At 37.5% G+C, this 22,486-nt stretch overlaps 1 protein-coding gene across 5 annotated transcripts in view; it reads right to left on the reverse strand.

Moving 5' to 3' along the window:
• ctnnd2a (catenin (cadherin-associated protein), delta 2a) overlaps window positions 1-22,486 on the reverse strand; it is a 243,524-nt gene that overhangs the window by 125,549 nt on the left and 95,489 nt on the right. For all 5 annotated transcript variants that reach the window (XM_088402108.1, XM_088402107.1, XM_088402109.1 and 2 more), the window contains exons 4-10: window positions 12,431-12,465; window positions 12,228-12,332; window positions 7,388-7,560; window positions 3,470-3,524; window positions 1,942-2,158; window positions 1,486-1,600; window positions 906-1,038 (exon numbers count right to left, since the gene is read on the reverse strand). In XM_088402108.1, the coding sequence (XP_088258234.1) occupies window positions 906-1,038; window positions 1,486-1,600; window positions 1,942-2,158; window positions 3,470-3,524; window positions 7,388-7,560; window positions 12,228-12,332; window positions 12,431-12,465 (833 nt within the window). The remainder of the gene's footprint in view (window positions 1-905; window positions 1,039-1,485; window positions 1,601-1,941; window positions 2,159-3,469; window positions 3,525-7,387; window positions 7,561-12,227; window positions 12,333-12,430; window positions 12,466-22,486) is intronic.

The raw sequence follows: 22,486 nt of genomic DNA on the forward strand, positions 1-22,486 counted from the left end.
GATATCCTTATAGATTTTCCTACAAGCTGTTTTTCCTTTCAGCAAACCAAAGAATACTTGTGCACTACATGAAAGCCTTTCGTCAATAGCTCTTCCACATGAAATTCAACTCTTACCAAATCTGTCTGACTTACAGCCATATAATGAGCATTTAAAAAAAAATAGAATTAGTTACTTCGAGTTAGTTAAGTCGACCTCGTTTTTAAATCAGCCCCAATTTTTTTTAATTCAATTTTGGTGAATCATACAAAAACGCGAGTATAAGTCTACCCCTTTTTTTACATACATTATGTCCAATCATAACACATAGTGTGTTGTTAAAATGACAAAGTTACGGTGCTTTTAGACGCTTTTCTTCATCGTATATCGAATAACATGCCATTGCGGTTATGGGGTGGTGGAAACAAAATAAGTGCGAGCCAATGTACGTGTACACGCAATTACTGAAACTAATGTTGCAGGAATAACATGATTTAAAGTTTCACTGTTTTAGGCGGCCTTTGATGAAAGTGCATTTTTCGACGTTCAGTTCAAACGCTCTGAAACAGATGCATTCTTTATTGAATTAGAGGTATACATAATCATTTAAGCCTTGTAAATGGCTTATAAGTCATATGCCTGAGGTGTAGCAGTGATGCGTTGAAAGCAAGATCAAAATCTATTTAACACTGATTAGGACCACAAATTCCGAACGGATAAATGAAGTATCTACAAACTTACTTGTTAATAAGACCCACACAGTTAATAAATGTTTTATAATGCAGTAAGTTCAAACACTCTAGCAATGCAAGGGCTGATCAATCAAAGCAAGTGCAAAGACCTCACGCTGGCATATTTCCAGAATGACTACCATGAAAATATACAGTGTGTACTGTGAGACTATGTAAGTGTGTATAAACTCTCACCCGCTAGACTGCCGGGCCTCTGGAGTGTAGCAGTTGCGTAGAGCTCATGGGAAATCTTGTACTGGTCGGACGCGTGGTGAGCTGCGAGCCGTTTGGGAGACAGAGTGGCATAGCTGCCGATGCCTGAGCTCATCTGCAAAGCCAAGAAGTAGTTCTCAGTCAAATACTGCTCAATAAGATAACAGAGTTCCAAAGATTAAGTGCATGAACCGATGCAATTACTTGATTCACTTTGTGTTGCCAGCCAGATGTATATGCATTTTGATTCAGTTGGTTCCTGTACTTTTCAATTTGCTCAACCAACTCACCTTTATTTCCATTCACACATGATAAAGTGGGTTTATGGATGGAAATTGTCACTTTGTGCAAATCACTTGAAAGCACTTAACATTATATAACTCAATTTGCGAACAAAAGTGCCACACAGAAATGTTGTATTTGCACAAAGTAAAGAGGTTTTCATAACACAGGAAGCCGCAAACTTTGAATAAAGTAACAACAGGGATTGAAAAACAGCTCTTACAGAGATAATAATGTTTCAATCTTTTTGTAGCAAACGGCGTTTGAGGAGGGTCTTCACCTGATGAAGGGGGGATGATGAGCCGGCCCCTCCCCCTGTGCCAGTGGAGTTGGGTGGAGAGGCCAACCTCAGGGGAGAACCTCCACCACCTCCTGTTGTCACGGCAACGCTGGTACTGGAAGACAAATGTTGAACAATAAACATGATGTATCACTGAACACACAGTATATGTCAATTAATTGCACTGCTGTTGGTGATGACAAATTCATACTGGAAGGCCCTGTCTCTCCTATTCCAGTTTCAGAAAGCCCAATATCAATTTAATTCAGTAAGCTCCACTTTCTGCTATCTATACTACTTTCGACCATATTGAATTTTTTTCTTATTATTTCTCCTCTCAACTTATGGAAGAGTCACATGTTTAATGCCAAATTCTGCTCATCAGCCTTCACTTTCATTCTCAGCATCTCAAGCAATTCAACCAAATCAAGATAAGTAACACAGTCAACCGCGTACCTGAATGACTTGGCCAGTCGATTAGCAGCACACTGTTTGCTCGGAGAGGAGGATGCGGAGGAAGGCAGGCGTTGAGTAGTGGAGTACCCCAGAGAATCCGAGGCCGATCCCAGGCGTTGGAGTTTATTTGGGGACCCTGGCCCTGAACCCCCTCCCCCTCCACACAGAGGTGAATTGACACGCTGGGCTGGTAAGGTTGAGCTAGCGTAGTAGATGCCTGGAGGACAAAGGGGGGGGGGGGGGGGGGGGGGGATCATAAACACATTTTGTAGTATAATGTAATGTGGTTAGCAAGGTTTTTTTTGTTCTTATATGAAAAAAAAAACAAAAAAAAACAGTATCCATCTTTGAGTCAATAAAGTATTGACATAACCTAATCTGCAAAAGACAAACTCTCTGACCAACAAAATTAGTGTGTTTGTTTGTTTTTCTCAGCCAAAAATGTATTCCAAGTTGTCTGAGTATTGTGTTCCAAATATTTGGATAGAACTGAGTTTGTGATGAGGCTCAATGGTTTGCCTTGTGCGATCTCTCCACTTTTGTTTTTTGAAGAAATACTCTGCATGAAATTGTCCCAATCATGCATTTGAAAAGTAGCAGAGATGAATTGAGTGCTAAAACGATCTGTGATGGAAATGATGGGTGCCCTTCACCATAGGTGAGGAAACGAGCTTTTGGTTGACTAATAAAGCGTAGTGATACAGTTTGTACTTCTGAGATGGTAATTTTTGCAAAAAAAAAAAAAAAAAAACATGAGATGACAAATGCTTGTGTTTTTTTGTTGTTGTTGTTTTTTTGTTTTTTTTTACCAACACACTCATCAGAACCAAAGGTAATGAGATTCACACTTGGTAACAGTAGAAACCATTTTGATTGACACCGTGAGAGACATAAGCATGGTTTGCAGTGAAGGACAGTTAAATTGCATCACACTGTGATACATTTTCGACCATAAAAATAAACACATCTCAAAGTGTCGATTCAAACTGAGCATTACTTTCTGGATCTATTTTACTTGATTAGATCTCATTGGAATGTACAAGTTGTACACAAAGGAATGTTGTGGGTAGACCAATAGTACTCTACAGTCATAGCTCATTAAGCAAAGGGGACAGCTTAGGGTCACTCAGGAAAAGGTGGAGCCTGACTAAGGGCCTCCATGAAATGAATCCAGATAATTATCAAAAGATGGACGAATAAGGAGAGGCTGACATGAGTAAAGTCAAATAAAAAGCTGGTGTCTTTAACAATTTGGAACTCAACATACAAATACATTCTGGAAAAAGAGCCAGAAAGTAAAGAAAAGTTTGGATGTAATTTACTCCACGATGTTGCAAATCACTGCAGTTACACAAAATTTAACGATTATTTTAATATCTAGGGAGTTGTTCATAACTGCCACTGTCATCAAATTTTAGCAATTCAGCAAACTGTCATGCAATGTCAGCTTGATTTATTAACATAATAAAAATATATGGATAATTGAGCAGGGGCCAGAAAAAGAGGAAGAAGAGAGGTAAACACTTACCCGACCCTGCCCCACTTTGTGATTGTTGCTGTTGGGCTGCTCGGCTCGAAGTCACCTGGGGGTTGGTGGGAAGGAATACAGAGGAGATAGGGGAAAGAGGGTATGAATAATTACAGAGTGAAGGGTGGGGAGGTAAGGGAAAGGAAAGGAGAGGAAAGAGATGAGAGTCGGGAGCATTAAAAAACTTATATGCACATTGACTTGAGTCACATCTGAGCGAGGAGGCCCGCATGAACTGCAAAGAGAACATAATGAAATCCCTGAAGAACACAGAAGGGGGATTCAAACAGACTCTTGGAAACAGACGATGAACTCGGAGGAGCTGCTCTGACCGAAATAATCTCTCATTAAGCCTTGTTGTACCACCTACTCAAAGTAAAGGAGACAACTACTAAAGGCTTCGTGTATTAACATATTAAGTCACATGTATTGTCATATAAACCCCAACATTCACAATTCAAGCCATCAAAGTTAAATGAAGTTGTGAGTCAAACCTCCTTTTTTTATATTGTAATTTAACTGCTTGATCTAACCAACATCTATTAATGTGGAAGCAAATCGAAAAGATGAGATGCATTATTGCTCAGCTACTGTGAAGCTCACTAAAGCCAAGATAAAAAGCAATCCATGAGGTCTATTGTTAGCTGTTCCCCAAAAGAATTTAGTTGGATCCCTTAGTACAAAGTAATGCTTTGCAATTAAAGAACAAATGTTTTCCTTTGCCCCCAGTTCTTTTTAAAAACTGGTGTACCGCAGTAAGTATATCCAATAGGCATGCTTCAGTTCTTTACAATCATGTATGTAAATATCATAAAGGTTACGCAATTACAGCCATCTTCTCATAATTATAATTAAACTGCTTATTAATGTTTGAATGCAATCAATGTGGAACACAGGTCATAAATTCATTTAAAAAATGTAGGAACAGGCACCATTTTTTGAGCCATATTAAGATCTTAAGTATGATTAGAACCGCACATATTTTGAGTGTGAATCACAAAAAAAAAAAGAGGTAGTGTGCACTGCACAGAACAAGCTCCATCATTGTTCCAGCAATCAGCATATAGTAGCTGTTTTGTAGCAGGTGGTACCAAATTGTGCTGCAAAACCGGTAAGTTCTAACATTTGGCACAATTTCTTACTAACTCTCCTGAGATCATACCGCCTTAGTCTTCACACACAGCGGTGGGATGGAGAGGACATATGCCAGTGCTCAGCTGAGCCTCACAGCCTTATGTTGATACTTAGAGCTGTAAAGGTGATCCAGATACATTATTACCCACCAGAGCGGCTATAATAGCCCATCATGCAAGCACACAGTCACTGAGTCACCTTGAAGCACTGGCTCTATTTCACTTTGGCTTGCAAAACAAAACAAAAAAATAAAAAACTTTTTCTGGTTCACCTCAATTAATGAAACTAATAAATAGCATCTAAAGCAGGGGTGGGCAACTCCAGGCCTCGGGGGCCGGTGTCCTGCATGTTTTCCTGTTTTCTCTCTCAAACACACCTGAATCAAATGATTAGGATTATTCTCAAGCTCCAGCAGAGCTTGTTGATGAGCTAATGGTTTAAATCAGGTGTGTTAGGGAGAGAAAACTGGAAAACATGCAGGACACCGGCCCTCGAGGGCTGGAGTTGCCCACCCCTGATCTAAAGGATGGCTGTGCATTAATGCATGTATAAACTATGTACACATATAAAGGATAAACATTTTTCCAATGACATTCTCCGAAAATGCAGAATGAATGCATGAAATACTTTTTTTTTCTTTTAAATAATGAACACTCGGGACTTTCATGCATCCATTTTCCAACCTACTTGTTGTCATTAATTGCACACAAGAGGCAAAACGTCCTGAAGCGACCGTAACGGCCATTGCTAAAAATTTCAATGTGCCCTTAAATGTCTCTAAATTCCTGAAAATGCTTGCCTGTTTATGATTTAAAAATAGAAAAACGTGTGCCTAAATTGAGCTCTGGCACTTCTTATCTCTGATAGATCTGTACTTACCCCAGGTCTATTAACACTCAAAAATGAAACCACAGCCTGTAACCACAATGGCACTGCAACTCAATAAGTTCTATGCAGAAAAGAACAACTCCTGGTGCTAGTTGGACTCCACCTAATTATCATTCCTTTTAGCAGCTTCCTCAGCTGCTCATTATAATTTGCTGAAATAATCTCATTTTCCAAGTAACCTTCATGAATAAATTACAAATTCACATCAAAACAGCCTAATGATTTTCATCAGAAATAAACATGTTTATTTTTATTATTTCCAAATTGTATTACCAGTATTGTATGTTAGAGAAAAATACGCTCTATTTTTAATACAGATTTAAAAATTACAAAATGAATTTCACTTTATGTTGTGTTTACATTTGTGTTTCCCACGACATTCTAACCCTGAACACCCACCTCTATTTAAAAATGTATGGAAGTGTAACATTCAGTGTCAATTTCAAGTCAGATATCATGTCTTGATTAGCATACACCCAAGAAATAAGCATCATGGGACCCTGCATTGATTCTGTAGCTTACAAGGCCAATTGCCAATAGAAACACGATTCAGAAATCCCAAATAATTTCAAGATGCTGGATAATGATTTAGGGAGGTGACAACAATGAAGGCGGCATTAGGACAGGTTGATGAGTCATTAAAAAGGCAAATACATGATTAGCACGCCGGAGAGAGAGCTTTTTCCTATTGTATCGGTTGTCACCTTTGCAGTGCTACTTCTGCCACTAAAACACCGGAGTAGTTGAGGTGCCATGTTGGCATGTATTATTAAAGCAAAGCCTCTCAGGGTTATAAATACTCTGCAGAAGAGCACCCAAATGCTGCTCCTTTCTGTTCCCTTTTCTGCCTGAAATGGCAACTCCTTCTAACTTTAAACGTGCTCATGTAAACACATCAGCAAAAATATAAAAACGACTCCGAGTTAGGCTATGCCAAGGGAAAAACATCTGAAAGAACACAGAATTAAAATCATGCATGTAGCTACTGTACATGCCTGTCGGCCGCACCTGCCCATCGAGCTGCAGCAGTAGCTGGTGAAAAAGTCAATTCATGACCCTGTCTGACAGCTCTGGCCCAATTACACTGACAAGGCCAAAACATGAGAGGCGATTACATACAAAGCCACAGACAGCAATGGTGAGCCAGGGGAGCAAGGGGGTGGAGCTGGAGAAAGACGGGGAAATACTGCCATGTCACAAATATGACCATTAATAATACGGTATTATGTGGGAAAATGACAAGAACAAGCAATCTCAAGAAAGTAAAACCCTGGAAACTTAATGATCTCAGAGAAACTGTGACGGAAAATTAAGGCCCAAATACCTTCAAAAATACTGCAGCGCTTAATGAAGGCAGGCATTTGAGCGTCTGTTTGCGAGGCCCCTTGTGGGCAAATAAGCACGTTTATGGCAACAATGCATCACCTTGGAAATCTTGACGTACTGTATTACTCTTCATTAAGACACTGCTGTGATTACGATGTGGATTCTACTGCAGCTTTATTTCTCAGGTCCTCATAAACACAACACTCGCTGGGGTGCTTTTGATTGCTCTTAATTGTGTGTGGGTGAACAGCTTATTACCTGTCTCCTTAATAACAGCTTTAACCATGTTTGAAAACTTTCAAAACGCCTGGACTGAACCTCTTCATCAATGCAATATGGGATACATGTGTAAAATTGTTTGAAGTGGAAATAAAAGCTAGTAAAAATGATGTTTTCTGAGTGTTATGACGCACAAGTGGCGCAACAAGAAAACCGTAAAAACATTGCTGAAAAAAGTACATGCAGGGTCTTCAAATCAATCTCTTAAGTATTCGACAGACTGAAAAAGTCCAATGTAAAACCCAAACAACAATTGTTCTTTTGATTGCGGACATCTTCTGCATCTCCTACCTGGTTATAGCTGTGCACCGCTCCTCCGATCTGCCCGCTGCGCTGAGGAGATGCTGCGGGGATGTTGTCGCTAAGGGCGAGGGTCTGGTTGCTATGGTAGCTGGCAGAGTACTGGAGCGAAGCCTCCGGGGTGGAGTTGAGCTGCAAGGAACTCTGGGAGAGGAGCGCCGGTCCTACGGACAGAGACGGTAGTCGGTTGGATGGGGGGTTGAGTTTGTCATGTGAGCCTGCATGTAAGCATGTATGTAAGGAGAGCAAAGGATGAGAAAGACCAGGGAGGGATTCAAAGAGTAGCGGGGGATGAAGGGGAACGATTGAGAGGCAAAGAGTGAAATGGGGAAGCCAGAGAGAGACAGAGAGAGAGCGAGAGAGAGAGAGAGCACCATTTAGAGCAGATAGTGCAGCAGTGCAGCACTCTGTGAGTTGGAGATGGCATACATAATTTATTAGCAGAGGGAAAGAGAAACAGAGGAACCGAGATCATGCGAGGAGGAGGAGGAAAGTTGAAAAGAAGAAGTTGCGATAGATGGAACTACTCGATTCCTTGCTGAAACGTGTTGAAAGTTACCTGGTCGACTTGAACAAACCTCCATTTGAACCCTTTTTCACAATGCATGGATGTTATACTTTGGTGAGGAATTACAAATCAGCAGCGTTTTGAAGCTACTTTTACCGCCTCTATGCCTTAGGATGCTCAAGAGTCTCAATTATTTGATAATTCTTCAGAACCAAAACTCATATGCAAACGAATTCATCAATAAACTACGTTTCCAGCTTTATTTTTCAGGTTGACACTAACTAATACCAACAGAAAGCACAAGTATTATTTACACCTGCATGACCTACTTACAGTAGATGCATTAAATAGATTTATGAAAAATTCAGCTTTTTTACAAGAGTAACGCTTAGTTTTGCCGTAAAAAGTTAATACTTTTTTTCTATAATTCATTATTCCAGGTATAATTGGACGTGGAATAAAACACATTTTCCCATTTGTTGTCAACCATAAATGACATCACTGATCATGGCTAAACTTGCCAATGACAGGATCAAACCCAAAAAACAGACAAGCCGTGATATATCCTTACATAAGCTCTGAGCACATTGTGATATCATTTTCAGTCGACAGCATGTGGCAAAATTTGTAAAGCTATGAGTTGTACATGAATGGTAATAAAAGTTATCAAATTAATTAGAGCAACATTTTTTTTTTAATGAAAATCTGTAAAAATGTAAAGAGAGTTTGGAAAACCAGAAAAAAAAATAGAAAATCTGATGAAGCATTCTGGAGAAATGGAGCATTTTGTGCAGGGTAAAAACTGGCTTTTTTGACGAATGTTTTTGTGATTTTGTCTATAAAAAAAAGCTGTTAATCAAATTAGCATAAGACAATATCACCATTTTTTTTCAATGTTCTCCCTCATTCAAGTTCTCATCTACCCATGGAATCATCTTCTTTGGCTGGCAAGTTTTGGTTGAAAAAGATAAATAAATAAATGTTTTTGCAAAATTAACTTGTCATGTAGAATGAATAATAAAATTAAGATTTTTGCAATATTTTGGTTTGTTATGTTCCAATAAAATCAAGAAGAAATCAACAAACTGTTACACTTTACTTCTGATTACAAAAACTACAAAGCCATCAATTTGATGTAGACAGTAATAATATCATGAGACAATTAAAAATTATTAATCGGTTTCCTCATCATATTGGCCCAATGAGGGAAGTTGTAACTTAAAAACTGCCTGTGACCAAAATGAGTTTGACACTCCTGACTGTAACAGAATATTTATCCAAAAGCAACCAACTGTTTCCTGTTATTTGTTATGGGGTATTTTATAAGTCTGTTATTTATTACGAGGTATTTTAGGAGTTGATTTGAAATGTTTTTTTTTTTTTTGCTGTTTAAGAAAATTCCACAAATACGGCAGCGACTTGTCACATTGTTAAAATGGCTAAATTCATGAGGTATCCATGAAGTCATAAGGCGATAATGTATTAATACTGCATCCTGTGGTCAAAAGCTAAGGTTTTGGTTCCTTAGTTAGAGAAAAAAAAAATCATAATTTTTAAATGAATTTATGGTAGAGGTGCCTAATGTTGTGGCCAGTGAAAATGTGAGTGAGATGAAGTAGGCCACTGCTATCAAACCTCTCAATAGCCAGTGGTGTGGACGAGTGCGTTTGTGTTTATATCACATTGTGTTTTATTCAAGGGCAGTTAGGTCTGTGACTTGTGCTCCCATCGCTCATATATATTTCATTAGGCGTCTATTTTTACTCCTTTGCTGTCTCTTTTCATTTCTGACAAAAAGACTGATATGCCTGTGATGTGCTTAATTACTGCGCTCATGGCGGATGGCCACATTAATGAAATGTTTAAAATGGGCTACACGGTGGTTTAGCTGTGCATACACAAGAAGAAATTTGAGGTAAAACATATTCTTACAAATATTTAGAAGAAATTCAGACAAGAAATGTCAACTAATCTCTTCACTAGGATGTCAAAAATTTGCAGTAAAATGGGCAGATGATTCAGTTCATCTGTGACCCTACTGAGGACAAATATAGAAAATAAAGGGATGGTTATGATTAGAGTACATTACAATGATTTCATTACCTTCTTATTTTTATACATTTTCAGAAAACATGAAAAAAACCCACACATTTTAGAATGGCTATGCTAATAATTGTTATTAATTTTATTTTCACATTTTCAGACTCAATATATGTACCAAAAGTGTGTGCTGTGTATAATTATACTCTGTGAGTTGCATCCAAATAAAACACGTTTTTTTTGTGTGTTGTTTTGTGGGGAAAAATACACTGGACAAAAAAGAAAAATCAAAAGATAAGGTTATTTATGAATAACTAAATTTATACATTTACCCATATACAAATGTACATATCCTTTTTTTCTTAATTAGAGTGCATACTTTCACAAAACAAGTCCTGCTAATTTCTTATGAAGCTTTTCTATGGTAGAAAGGTACGCATACTAAGGTGTTCATTTATCAGAAATAGCTTTCATAACTAATGAACCATGACCACGATATGAAAAACTGTGAATGTGCTTCAATTTGAAGGGCTACTCCTCAAAAAAACAAAAAATGGTTTTCAGTCTCTATCAGCCAATGCCTTTCTCCCCCAAAACTGCGATCAACCTCCTGGGTTTTTTGCCCTCACAAAACACTTGTCTTATCCCATCCCCATGCAATCCCTTGCTTGTCATGAATTATTAACCATTACTTTGTGTGAGTCGGCGCTCCCGAAGCCGTCAAAGAGAGCGTTGGTATTGCTGTACGGAAAAAAAGAATGTGTATCGTACATGTTTGTTTCAAAATTCGTGCATGTGATGTAAAGTGGGTTGGTGTTAGCTACAGGGACTTTTCAGCTCATTTTTCTTGGTGTTGTGTAACAGAGTGAAATTGTATTACATGCATATATCATTAGCAGTGTGCATGTGTGTGTGTGTGTGTATGTATGTTATTGCATTCCTACTCAATGAAATTAAACACACAAAAATGCATGGACTCTGCAAAACAAATGAATGATGGCCATGAATGAAAAGACGCGTTTTAAGATATATACAACTTCCATTGCAACATGCAACATGGAGAATTTCTTTTTTATTTTCTCATATCACATTCACTGCATGATGAATTGAATTTATCAGCACCCACACATGGAGATGCTTGTGGGATATGTGCATTACAATGCGCATTTGCAAAACAGCAGGCGTACTACAATAGGAGCTATCACAAATGCTTTCTCTTTCATAAAACCCTATTGCCACCAAGCATGTTTCAAATGGACTCTCACTACATTGCCTGTTCTAATGCATAACTATTATTTATTTTTTTTTATCAAAATAAACCAGATATAAAAATATGTCAAACCAAGCTGTACTTTGTGCTATCACGACAAAAATTTGCATGTTCAGAATAAGGAGTGCACACAATCCCTCTAACACACACACATCTACATTGCATACACATTATCATATAAATACCATAGAGATACCAATGAGGGCTGGAGTGGTATCTAGTGGATGACAATTTCTGTGTAGGATCAGATTACTACTACTACCCTCATTGGTCGATGTCACGCCGAGAGCCAAATACATATCTAGTAAAAGTCCCTGTGAGCTTGATTGACTGGTTGCCTCACTGATCTTGTCCAAGCTGTTGACTGTTGACTACAGTCAATACGTATGTGAGGGAATCGTACGTATGAGGTCTTGGAAGTTTAGAACAACACAAGATTTATCATCTTTGCATAGGTCAAAATCTTTTTTCTTTTGGCTGCTTTTTTTTTTTTTGCGGGGTGTTTTATGAAACAGCTAAGTGACTACCACTGAGAATGCTAGAACCATAGAACGATTAATGATTTTGGTGTTTAGAATTGAACTGAATGTTATTTGTATTTACATGTTATAATAGCTTTTAAAAAATTCCGATGTTTTCTTGCTTTTTCTAGTTCTACAAAAAATACCTTACCACAGTGCAACTGTGGAAACCAGTCAAAGATAAGGAGGCCTGGATCTTTCAAGCTTTTAAAGGATTTATTTTAAAAAAGTTATCTACAAATAAAGTCCCTTCAGAAAAAATAAGAATGAATATTTCTAAAAAGTCAATTGAGCTTCTGATATTTTTTCATGTATTTTGGCTGGGACTGTACTTTCTTTTTCAAGTTTGCTTTGAGGAATGTCGAGAGTACAATATGTGGGAAATAATTACAATTCAATCAGGGCCTGTTGGCCTCTGTAAACACACATTCACACACACACATACAGGCAGGTCCATGCATACACGCAAACATTGTTGATAAACACACTTACTTTCCACACCATCAAGGATTCCTGACTCCTGGAGGGAACGGATGCAGGAGTCCACTAACTCCAAACCTGTTGTCAACTCATCCTCGATATCCTTTTGTCCATCGGCTGAGAAAGTAGAACACTATCAGTGATTCTGGGACTGAGCCATTTACAAGAAGAATGTATAAAAACTAAAAAAAAAAAAAAAAAAAAGTGTTAATTACCTTGAGCATTCCAACGAAACTGTTCATCTGCCGAGCTGCAAGAAATACATAAACACAAATAATCATTATTTGCTTGCAAAGAGAATGATTCTTGTTCACGGTTCATGGTGAAAACATGGATACATGATGTGGACAATTTAGTATTATAATTAAATGACACATACAGTACAGGATACAAAAGCTTATAAGCTCTGTGCTACAGCTAGACTACGAAAATAGAAACAGGCAGCACTTAAAGTAAAGTGTTGGTTATAAACAAATGGATTAAGAGAAAAGGAAAAAAAAATAACTTGTATGAGTCGAGAGAGACAATGCTGACAGACAGGGGAGACACTTGAGGTAAGTACAGCGTCGTTTTACTTTGTTGCACAAGCCCGCTTGGAATACTGCAACACTTCAACCCCAACAGGCTGCCACTTTCTTAAAATAGGAATCCTGCTGTGAAGAGACATTTTACATAACTGCACTCTCAACAGCTAAACCTCGCAGCGCCCTCTACGAACACAATTAAACAATGCTGCACCCAAACTACCCATTAGTACAAACTATAGGTTTATATAGTTTTGAGGTATGTTGACATGTATGCCACACAAAGCAAAACTGCTTTCTTGTAGTTTTAGAATAAATGTTCTTGGAGTGCGGCACAAGCACAGAAAACACATGAAGCAGCATCATGCAGATAACCTTGGCAAATCTGAAGCAGCGTAGATCCCTGCAACATTAAAATGGATGCATACTCCAATGTGGAGCGAGCACAGAATGCTGGAAAGGATGCCATCAGAAACTACTGTTGGTAAGACATTCTTTAATAGAACACAGGGAACACTTTCTCACCCACGGTAGGGGCTATAATTCATCGGATGGAGTTTATGTGTTTTAGTATTTACTACAGTTTTGTGCAGCACGGGAATTGAAATGGACGATTAATTGAAACTGATTCTATCAAAAGTGGAAGCCGCCATTTGAATTTGACTGTAATTTCAAACATTACACTGCTTGGGTAGGCCATATAAACATAATAAGGTCACCATAAAAAGTACATATGTGCATCAACTTTTTTTTTTTTTTTTTTAACAACAACACTCGCTTCAGGGGAGCTGCTAATTCCTTCAAGGTACCTGTAGAAAGCCATCTAGTAGAATCTCAGCACCCATGTCCTTCATAAGACATCAACTTTAAGAGCTTGGGTCTAATAAACCTGCAACACACCACCTTTGAATGAGTCTGCCCAAATTCTCCAATTGCCTCCTTCAAACATAGTAGCACTTGAGAACACTTGTTCATCCTGAGGTGAGGGAGCGTGTGGACAGCCACTTGTTTGCTCTCACAAAATGTAAGTGTAGAAAACAAAAAGAAAAAAAGATCTGGTGGTTAAATTACTGGACTAACACTCATGTAGGTACAGTAGGTAGGTAGGCTACTGTACAAAGTTCTTGAATGCCAAGAAATGTGTCTTTAAATAAAATGCATTATTATAATCATTCTCTCCCAAAATTATTGTTATTGTTATTAATAATATACGAAGATGAAATATTTCAGACCTTGTGTCCTGGCTGAGTATTGGAGCAAATGAAAACTGTCAAGTCTGGTGCAGTGTGCAATGGATGGAGTTCAATCTCTTTTGGTAATTACCTAAACTATGTGCATATAACAATTGGGCATACCATGGCGTTTGTGGAATATTTTGCCATGGTGGGACGGAATCAATCAATGTTGCTGATATCCTTCATTTGCATTCAGAATCAGGGTGTGGGAAGTGCATGCAGAGTTTGAGATTGCGCAAGTCGAAGTAGAGCTCGAGGATATAAGTGTTTTACGCGTTATAAAACATTAAGCTGTCCTGAGCGCTTAGGAGAGAATAATGTTGTATTTGTTCATTCATTTTATATTTTCATCAAATTAATCAAGTGATTACTATACTTCTCTGTGTACAAGTAGACCACACACACTGTATAAGTCGACCCCCCATTTTTACTTCAGTGTAGTTGAATTTTACAAAAATACGAGTATAAGTCTACTCCTGACTTTAGTGGTTACACATAGCAAGGCTGTCCAATTAAAACACATAGTGTGTGTTATTAAAATGATGAAATGACAGTACTTTTAGACATATTTCCTCATCGTATGTTATTTTTTTTTGGGGGGGAGGCAGAAATATGACAAGTGTGAGGAAATGTGTGCATGTGCACGGACGCAAATACTGAAACGTTGCAACAATAAAACGATTTGAACTTTCAATGCTTTATTTTTTGACACAGTTGAATGTGGATTCATCTAAAAGCCCTCAAAGTCATCACCACTATTTGACACACCAAAAAGCTCCTCCCATTTAAATCCCAGACATTCTCTCCTTCCTTCTCGTCATCTGCGCAAACATTCTTGTTACTCTTCCATGGGTAGTCATCTTCGGACCTGTCCAATTTGTTTTAAAAGGAGGTCTTCCTAGATTATTTGCTTTTCATCTTACTTGCGATGTTCTTTACTTAAGTGACAACTGTTGTGAGATCAGTGCGTGGAGGTGGTTGCCCTTCGCTGTTTCTTCCTCTTCCTGCCGACATGCATGCCAGTTTGTTCAAGCACACATCCAAGGGCTGAAGGAAACAAGACAGGCCATATTTTCCTTTTCATAATGGGTCAAAGTCTGCTGGAAAAATTATCTATGCAGCCTCATTGTTGGCAAAAAGAGGCAATAAGGCAGCGCTTGATGAAAGTGCATTTGAAAGTGCAAACACGCTAAAATGGATACATACGATATTGAACTAGAAGTATATATAATTATTTTAAGTCTTGTAAATGATAATAATTATTTCGTATTCAAATTAATGTGATTCAAACACAGATATGTGGAAAACATTGGCCTGTTTTTTAGTTATGCGTGTATAAGTCGACCACCCCAAGATGGTGGTTGAAAATGAGGGGAAATAAAATAAATAAAAAACTCAACTTGTACACGAAGAAATACGGTATTCTTTTGATATTTTCAGAGATCGTTGGGAAATTAGATAGAGACGTGCTTGTAAGGTTTGTCATATTTTGACATGAACAGGAGGAATTTTAGAATACGGGCCCCTCAACTAATGGGAGACTTCCAGTTTTATACCCGCTTTCAACAGGCGTTATTTGCTCCCCCTAAACTGCCTCTTGCATTGGTGTTTTTTTTTCTTTTAATCAATAAGGCTCATTTGCATAAGGAGGGCAATTTCACTTCCAAAAATATGTATATTAGCTCATTTGAATACGTGCTAATACCACCGGTGCTGGCATTTCAGTTAGTGACGCATTTCACCATCTGCACCTGCTTTGATGCTATCAATGTTTTCCAATTTAACTGGTTTGCGCCACACAAAAGCCACACAATCTTTCAGTGAATACAGCTCAGTCATTTGTTGATTTGTCTGTTTATGATATAAATTCACCCACTGATGGTTGCCTTAACAACCATCATCAATGCTTCATCATTGTCAGCATGACAGGGTGACATGATAACTGCAACCTGCCACTCAAAGCAGGCAACTTGCCTTTTATACAATGTGTGCGTGCATGTGTGTGTTACCTCATGTCGGTATCAAACTTGTGTGGAGACTGTGATGAAGGTATGTTCTTGTGTAGATGTGTATTGTTCTCTTACGTTTTGTTGCAGAATTTTGTTCCCACTAAGACAAACTTTTATAAGTTTTGACAGTTCAATTGGTCAGGCTGAAAAAGAAACCAACTTGTCAAAGTCTCGACAGAAACCACCTTCAATGCACGAATACTGACAGCTGCAACAATAAGGGACATTTCCACAAAAAAAAAGAAAAAAAGAAGAAAACAATGCAGCTTAGTGCTGAAAATCTCTGTTGGGATATTTTTAAAGCAGCTTTCTCTCACAAGCCTTTTGCAAGTAACTAATAAAATTCCACTTGGGTCAAAATTTGGTCTTAAAGGGCAAATATTTATGTATTAAAAGCTAACACAACTGCAGTATCTCAAACATATCGTACAAGCATACCACAATAAACACTTAATTAGAGAAGCTCTTTAAAAGCTCCCTGTTGGATACGGACAACTTGTACATGCAATTGCACTAGACTGCACTTTAATCGCAGGCATAAATGCATGCATCTTAGGTAAGCATATTGTGTTGGAACATCTGCTGCGTGTTTCTAAATCACCAAGCTATTATGACTATCATGGTAGTTAAGTTATCGCTGCCTTGAACCATAACAGATAATGACAGAATAAGGCATGCGTAAATTCACCAGGGATGTGTGCCCAAACATGGGGTGAATCATTGTTTTCACCCAAAGTATACATATATACCGAGAGACAACAGATATAATGGACCAGGGAAGACAACATTAATATTGGGTAATAAAGCACATGCTGCTTCACCAAGTTTGAATAAAAGTACAGTACGTTACTACCTGATGTTATGAAGCAGGCCGTTCTGATGAACTTGCATTAAACTAATAGGTGAATAACTTAATAACAACTTCATAACAAATAAGTTCTGTTTTTATTGATGTTCACATAACCATAACACTTAAATGGAAATTGGACAACTTCCAGTAATTTCCAATTCATATATTAAACTCGAGAGATTTTCAAGGAGGTGTATATTTGTGAAGATTTGGTGCTAATCTAAATACTGTAGACATTTGTTATCATTGGCATTGGTCTGTGTGGTAGACGAGCGACTTTCAAATGGAGGTACGTGAAGGCACTTCAGGGGGATGTATGAAATTTCAACATGGGGTATTAGCATATCACATCTAATGATTTTTAATGCTGTAACAGGAATGGTATGTTTTTCTTTTCAAATTCGGAGCAACTTAATTGGGACATGAAGCAACGTAAAGTCTTCAACAAATTTGTGTTGTCGGTGATACAATTTTCTGAAATATTTCAGAAAGAAAACAGAAGATGTTACATGATCTATCTTCTGGAGTTTCTGAGTATAAAACACAGATCCCACTACAAATGAAGTAAAACAGATCGATTGATCAGACACTGATTGCACTGACCACTGTTTTATTTTCCCATCCAAAACTGCATTGCACAGTATATATATATATATATATATATATATATATATATATATATATATATATATATATATATATATATATATATATATGTTTTGCTAGGGGGATATAATTGGGAAAAAAAAAATCCTTGAGAATCACTGTGCTAACAAATCTCAAACTAATAGCCAACATAATAGAAAATAGACAAATCATGACTGTAAAATATGTAATGGATGCAATCACACAAAAATGCATCCAGAATATTTTGGCTTTTTAAGGTACTTCAGATTCAGATTGTTAAGTGAGTCAAGGGCAACATTTTCCTGAAGGCACCAACTGAAGGCACTGGAAAAACGCTATTTTGAGATTTTTTTCCCCTTTATTTTTATTCTTCGGATGTGCCTTTTTTGTCATTTACAGTGGTGTGTGTGGGACAAGGTGGCAGGAAAAATGCAGCTAAGATCTGCGAAATCACTAGATTCAATTGCAATGCCTGGGCTATGCTATTCAAAATGGATTAGAATATTTTGCCATCTCTTTTAAGCATACCATACGCACTGTTTGAATTATGCTCACAGGCGGCAGTGGGGTGCCACAATCAAGCTGAAGCTTCTTTTCTTGGAAATGTTTTCCCAAACACAAATTATTAATTTGGGATACATGCACTTGTGGAGCCATTAAGCCTCTTTTGGACTGAACAGCAATCACAAAAGTCTTAGTATTAGCATAGTAGTACACATTTGCATATGAATTGAAAGCGTACAGGGCTGCTGAACACACGAGGAAATTAAAGTTGAAATAATAAAACAGCGAATCGTTGTTTGCCAACAAGACTGACTTGATCCATAAAAAAGCCGACAACTTTACTGCAGCACTGATTTTTGTTTTTGATATTTCATTTGTGTAGTACCAGAATTGCTGTATGACAGAGAAAAGATTGTCTTGCCAGTCATCAGCACAAAAAAAAACAGGGCAAAATTAAAAGGTTGTCGAGTTGTCAGCATCACACACAACAGATTTATGCAGAAAACAGAAACCGAAAGCTGACAACGATGTTGTCATCAGTGTTCATCAGGCTCACTACCCGTGGGAGTCACCTATGACTGATTGTCATTCTCTATTTTTTGACGTACTGCAATCATTCATCAGATTGGAGCAGTGGGCGCAATATGTAATGTGACATTCATGTTGTGAAAAGGGAAATGTGTCGTTAAGTTTTAATTGAACACTTTAATGAGGAATTTTGTGCTGTAAGTGATCAATACAAAGCCATTGTTAAGTTCACTGCAATAAAATTAGTTATGTCGTGTTCTCTGAAGATGGTCACTGAATAAAAGACATTGCATGCTGTGATCTGCTCATGCACACAATCACTTCAATAAGTCACCCACAGGCTCACAGTCAAGAACAGCAGTTTGATGTCTTGGTTGATCCCAAAGGTTTGGGGTCTTAAATCCCTCTACCCACCAGGGATAATCTAACGTATGATTTAGAGGGAGTCAGTAGAGATAGCTTTGCTTCAGAGCAAGACTATTACAGTGTTGATTGTTGAAGCATGTGATGGGTGTTTGTGCTGGAAGAAGACCCTCCTCATGATCCCTCTGGCTCGTGAACAGTATGGTGGCTTCACAAAGATATCGTGATTAAAGGTCAATGTGCTTACACAATAACATTCTAAGACACTGTACAAAAGTTGCCCGCAGTTAAGTGGCAGTATTTTTCAGCAACAAAAGCATCATTGTGGTTACGTAAGCTCTATGTATGGGAAAAGCTTCCCAAAATGGAGAGATAATTCATTCTTTGTATGGAATCTTGAAGCATTATTACTTGATTACAAGCAGCAGACTCAATGTTCACTATAAGTGCATTTCCATTACTTTCACATTTGTGCAAAATGCAAGCTGTGCAAAAGTAAACTTAAATAGGAACAGTATTTGAAGAACACTCAAATATTGGAAAAAAAACAAAAAAACTTTGTACACTCTGATGAGGTGGTGTTGAGACGTCTAAAAAGAAGTATTTTGCAAAAGGATAATGAAAATGTCATGTAACCACACTTGGGTACATGCCTGGGAGGTCATACGATGTTAATGCTTGGGCAAAAGGAAAATAAGTTTTTATTTTGACTTTCATTGTTGACCGCTAGTTTTGGTAGTGGTCTTGGTTGGATGTTGTTCCGCCAAAAGGATGACGCACATGCAAACTACGTGCTATGTGTTAGGTGATGTCTCGGAAGCAAAATTCGCACCAAAGGAAATATCCACAAATTTGGACAAATATGACTGAATATGCCAAAATGCATTTGTGCCTGAATATTCACTGCAAAATGTACATAATCATGAAGCAGTTCAAAGAAAGCATATATTAAAATGTATTATGTCGATTTGCCCACAAATAAAACACTAGTTATTGCACCGATGTTTAGTGTGGTCTTCCACATTTCATCTTTACTCTTTTTATTCACACTTCCCACCAACAATTTACACCATAGAACTAACAAACACTAACCCATAAAAGTGAAATTAGCTACGGTTAATATTGAACATTTTCACATAAAAACACATTTTTAACATACCACTTTGGGCTGTCGCGTCTGATGTTAGCATAGTTAGCACGTTGTTAGCAATTTAGCAATGACATCACACAAGAAGCATTTTGCATCACCCCAGATGAAACCTAAGTAAACAGCCACACTCAAAATAATCCAAGAATAAATATTATTGCCTTTCTGGACAGGTAAATGTTTCTTGGATAAAAACGTACAAGTTAAACATCATAAAAAGGTCTCTCTCGCGCTCTCACTCTTTCTCTCTCGCTCGCTCGCCTGAGTGTGAAATGCACGGACCCGCACTGATTTTATCAATAATAATGTTTTTGTCATTTTTGACCTGTTATTTATAATATTATTTAATATTTTCCATGTTTCCTCTGTATTACTCTTATTTTGTTCCAGTTATCCGTGATAATGTTCTCGCTTACTTATTCTTATAATATATACTAATTAATTGTATTTATATTTATTTATAATACTTTTTTTTTTACAATTTTACTCGCCATCTTTTGTTCTTGATTTATGGCGCTCAAAAGGCAACATTTGGGCTCCCAACAAAACAAATTCAATGGATATACACTGCTATCTAATCCATCACACTAGCCATCAAAACAGAACTCAGTAAAAAAACAATAATACAGTCATTTTTTTGTTACACTATCACTCTTGCTTCACATTTCTTTGGCGTAACTACAGGCTGGACAGCAAATGTTTCACAACATGGAGACAATATTGCAGACCACAAATAATACACAGTTGGATTGTGTGTAAGTGTAAAATTGACAAAGCTACACGCATATGATTGCATGGATACAGTATGTAAGAATATATGGAAAGCTATATGAGGCTGATGGATGAGAAGGATGGGATGTGACAGGTAGTGAAACCCCAGGACGGGAGCTTTTAATTAAGTGGCAGGAGAGGCGCTGGCTTGTCTGGCTATCACAATATATCATCAATTCTGCTCTACAATGACTCAACAACACAGTCTAAATCCCAGTGTGCGCACACATACAGCAGCCACAGTGGTATAGCAAAATATGGTTGACTTGTGACCAATATTGCAATCTCTCTGATAGGGGCTTAAACTCACCCGCAAAATGATATCACAATATATTTAGGTTAGTGTCATCAGCTCCAAATAGTTAATTATCAACAGCTCCCGCTACAGGGCTTAGTTCATTAAAACAAGGTAATGACTAAGTGTGTGTGTGTTATTGCTGCAGTAAAAATAAATAAATAAATAAATAAATAAAATGATGCTGTCTTGCATTGCCGATAATAAATTGTGGACAAAACAGCAATATTGATGTACAATGAGAGGTATTTTATACCACCTCGTCTGTTCCTAAATTAGCTGGCACAATCCACAAGCTGTTGCTGGTGTGGTCAATATGTGAAAGGGAAACATTTGTAAACAAAGTCTAGCTTACTGCAACCTTCATGGGCTCTTAGTCCCGTGTGACCACAGCCTCAAAGCTGTCTATCGGTGGTGGAAAGATGGACTACACAAAACATTCATAGGCGCTAGTCTGAGCACAGTTAGCAGTAAAAAAGAATGAAAATGAGGATGAATTCTGTGTATTGAGAGGAATGGGTTTTTTTTTAATATTTGCATTTGGGCTGCAACTAGAAGCGGTGCTGTTGATTATCAACCACAGTAGTTTACTATTGAGAAAAAAAACGAAGATGATTTCAACTGCATTTTGAGCTAGACCCGAGCAACCTTCTGCTATGGCGCTTGTACTCTGGGGAGCATTATGTATTCATAAAACTGGGGAACGATTTGAAAAATAACAAACAAATCTGACAGTTTAGATTTTATTCTAATACAGATAAATCCTAAATTTGGGGTTGGGGGGTTCAAGCACATCAAGTTTATTCTCTACATCTTACCCTTAATATCAGTGGTTCTCAACCTTTTTCAGTTATGCACCCCCCCATGAAATATCTTTTCAGGCAAGTACCCCTTGGAAAGCATTTGGGTTAAAAAAAAAAAAAAAAAAAGACTTAAAATTTGCCATCAGTGTCTGATTTGTTAAACTTTAAACCCTTTCAAACTCAATTTACTTCTGTATTGGTCCACAAAAAAACAACAACACAGTGTCGTCTTTTGTATCATAGAAGTAAACTCTTATGAAAAAGAAATAACATAATTATTTATACATATTTCTCCACAAAAAAAAAAAATCAAGTGTCAGATCTGTTCTTAAAAAAGAAATAATTCTAAATAAGTATTTGTCCATAGAAAAATATTAAACATAAAGCGTCCTCTTTTGGGATCACAATAGAGATGTGCTCACAAAAATAAATCTTTAACTTGACAGGTAACGAGAGGTGGCACATGACAAGCTGGGTCCAACAATGTGACACTCTGAAAATGGCAGAAGATAACGTCGAAACGTGAGGTAAAATTTCATAGAAATTTTGAGACTTCAAAGTTTTGGTTTTCAAATTTTAAAATGTTTAAGTCTTGTCTGATAAAGAGAAAAACAA

This window comes from Hippichthys cyanospilos, chromosome 19 (genome assembly GCF_059441005.1).
Source record: "Hippichthys cyanospilos isolate Australia breed blue-spotted pipefish chromosome 19, RoL_Hcya_1.0, whole genome shotgun sequence".
In the NCBI taxonomy this organism is placed as follows: domain Eukaryota; kingdom Metazoa; phylum Chordata; class Actinopteri; order Syngnathiformes; family Syngnathidae; genus Hippichthys; species Hippichthys cyanospilos.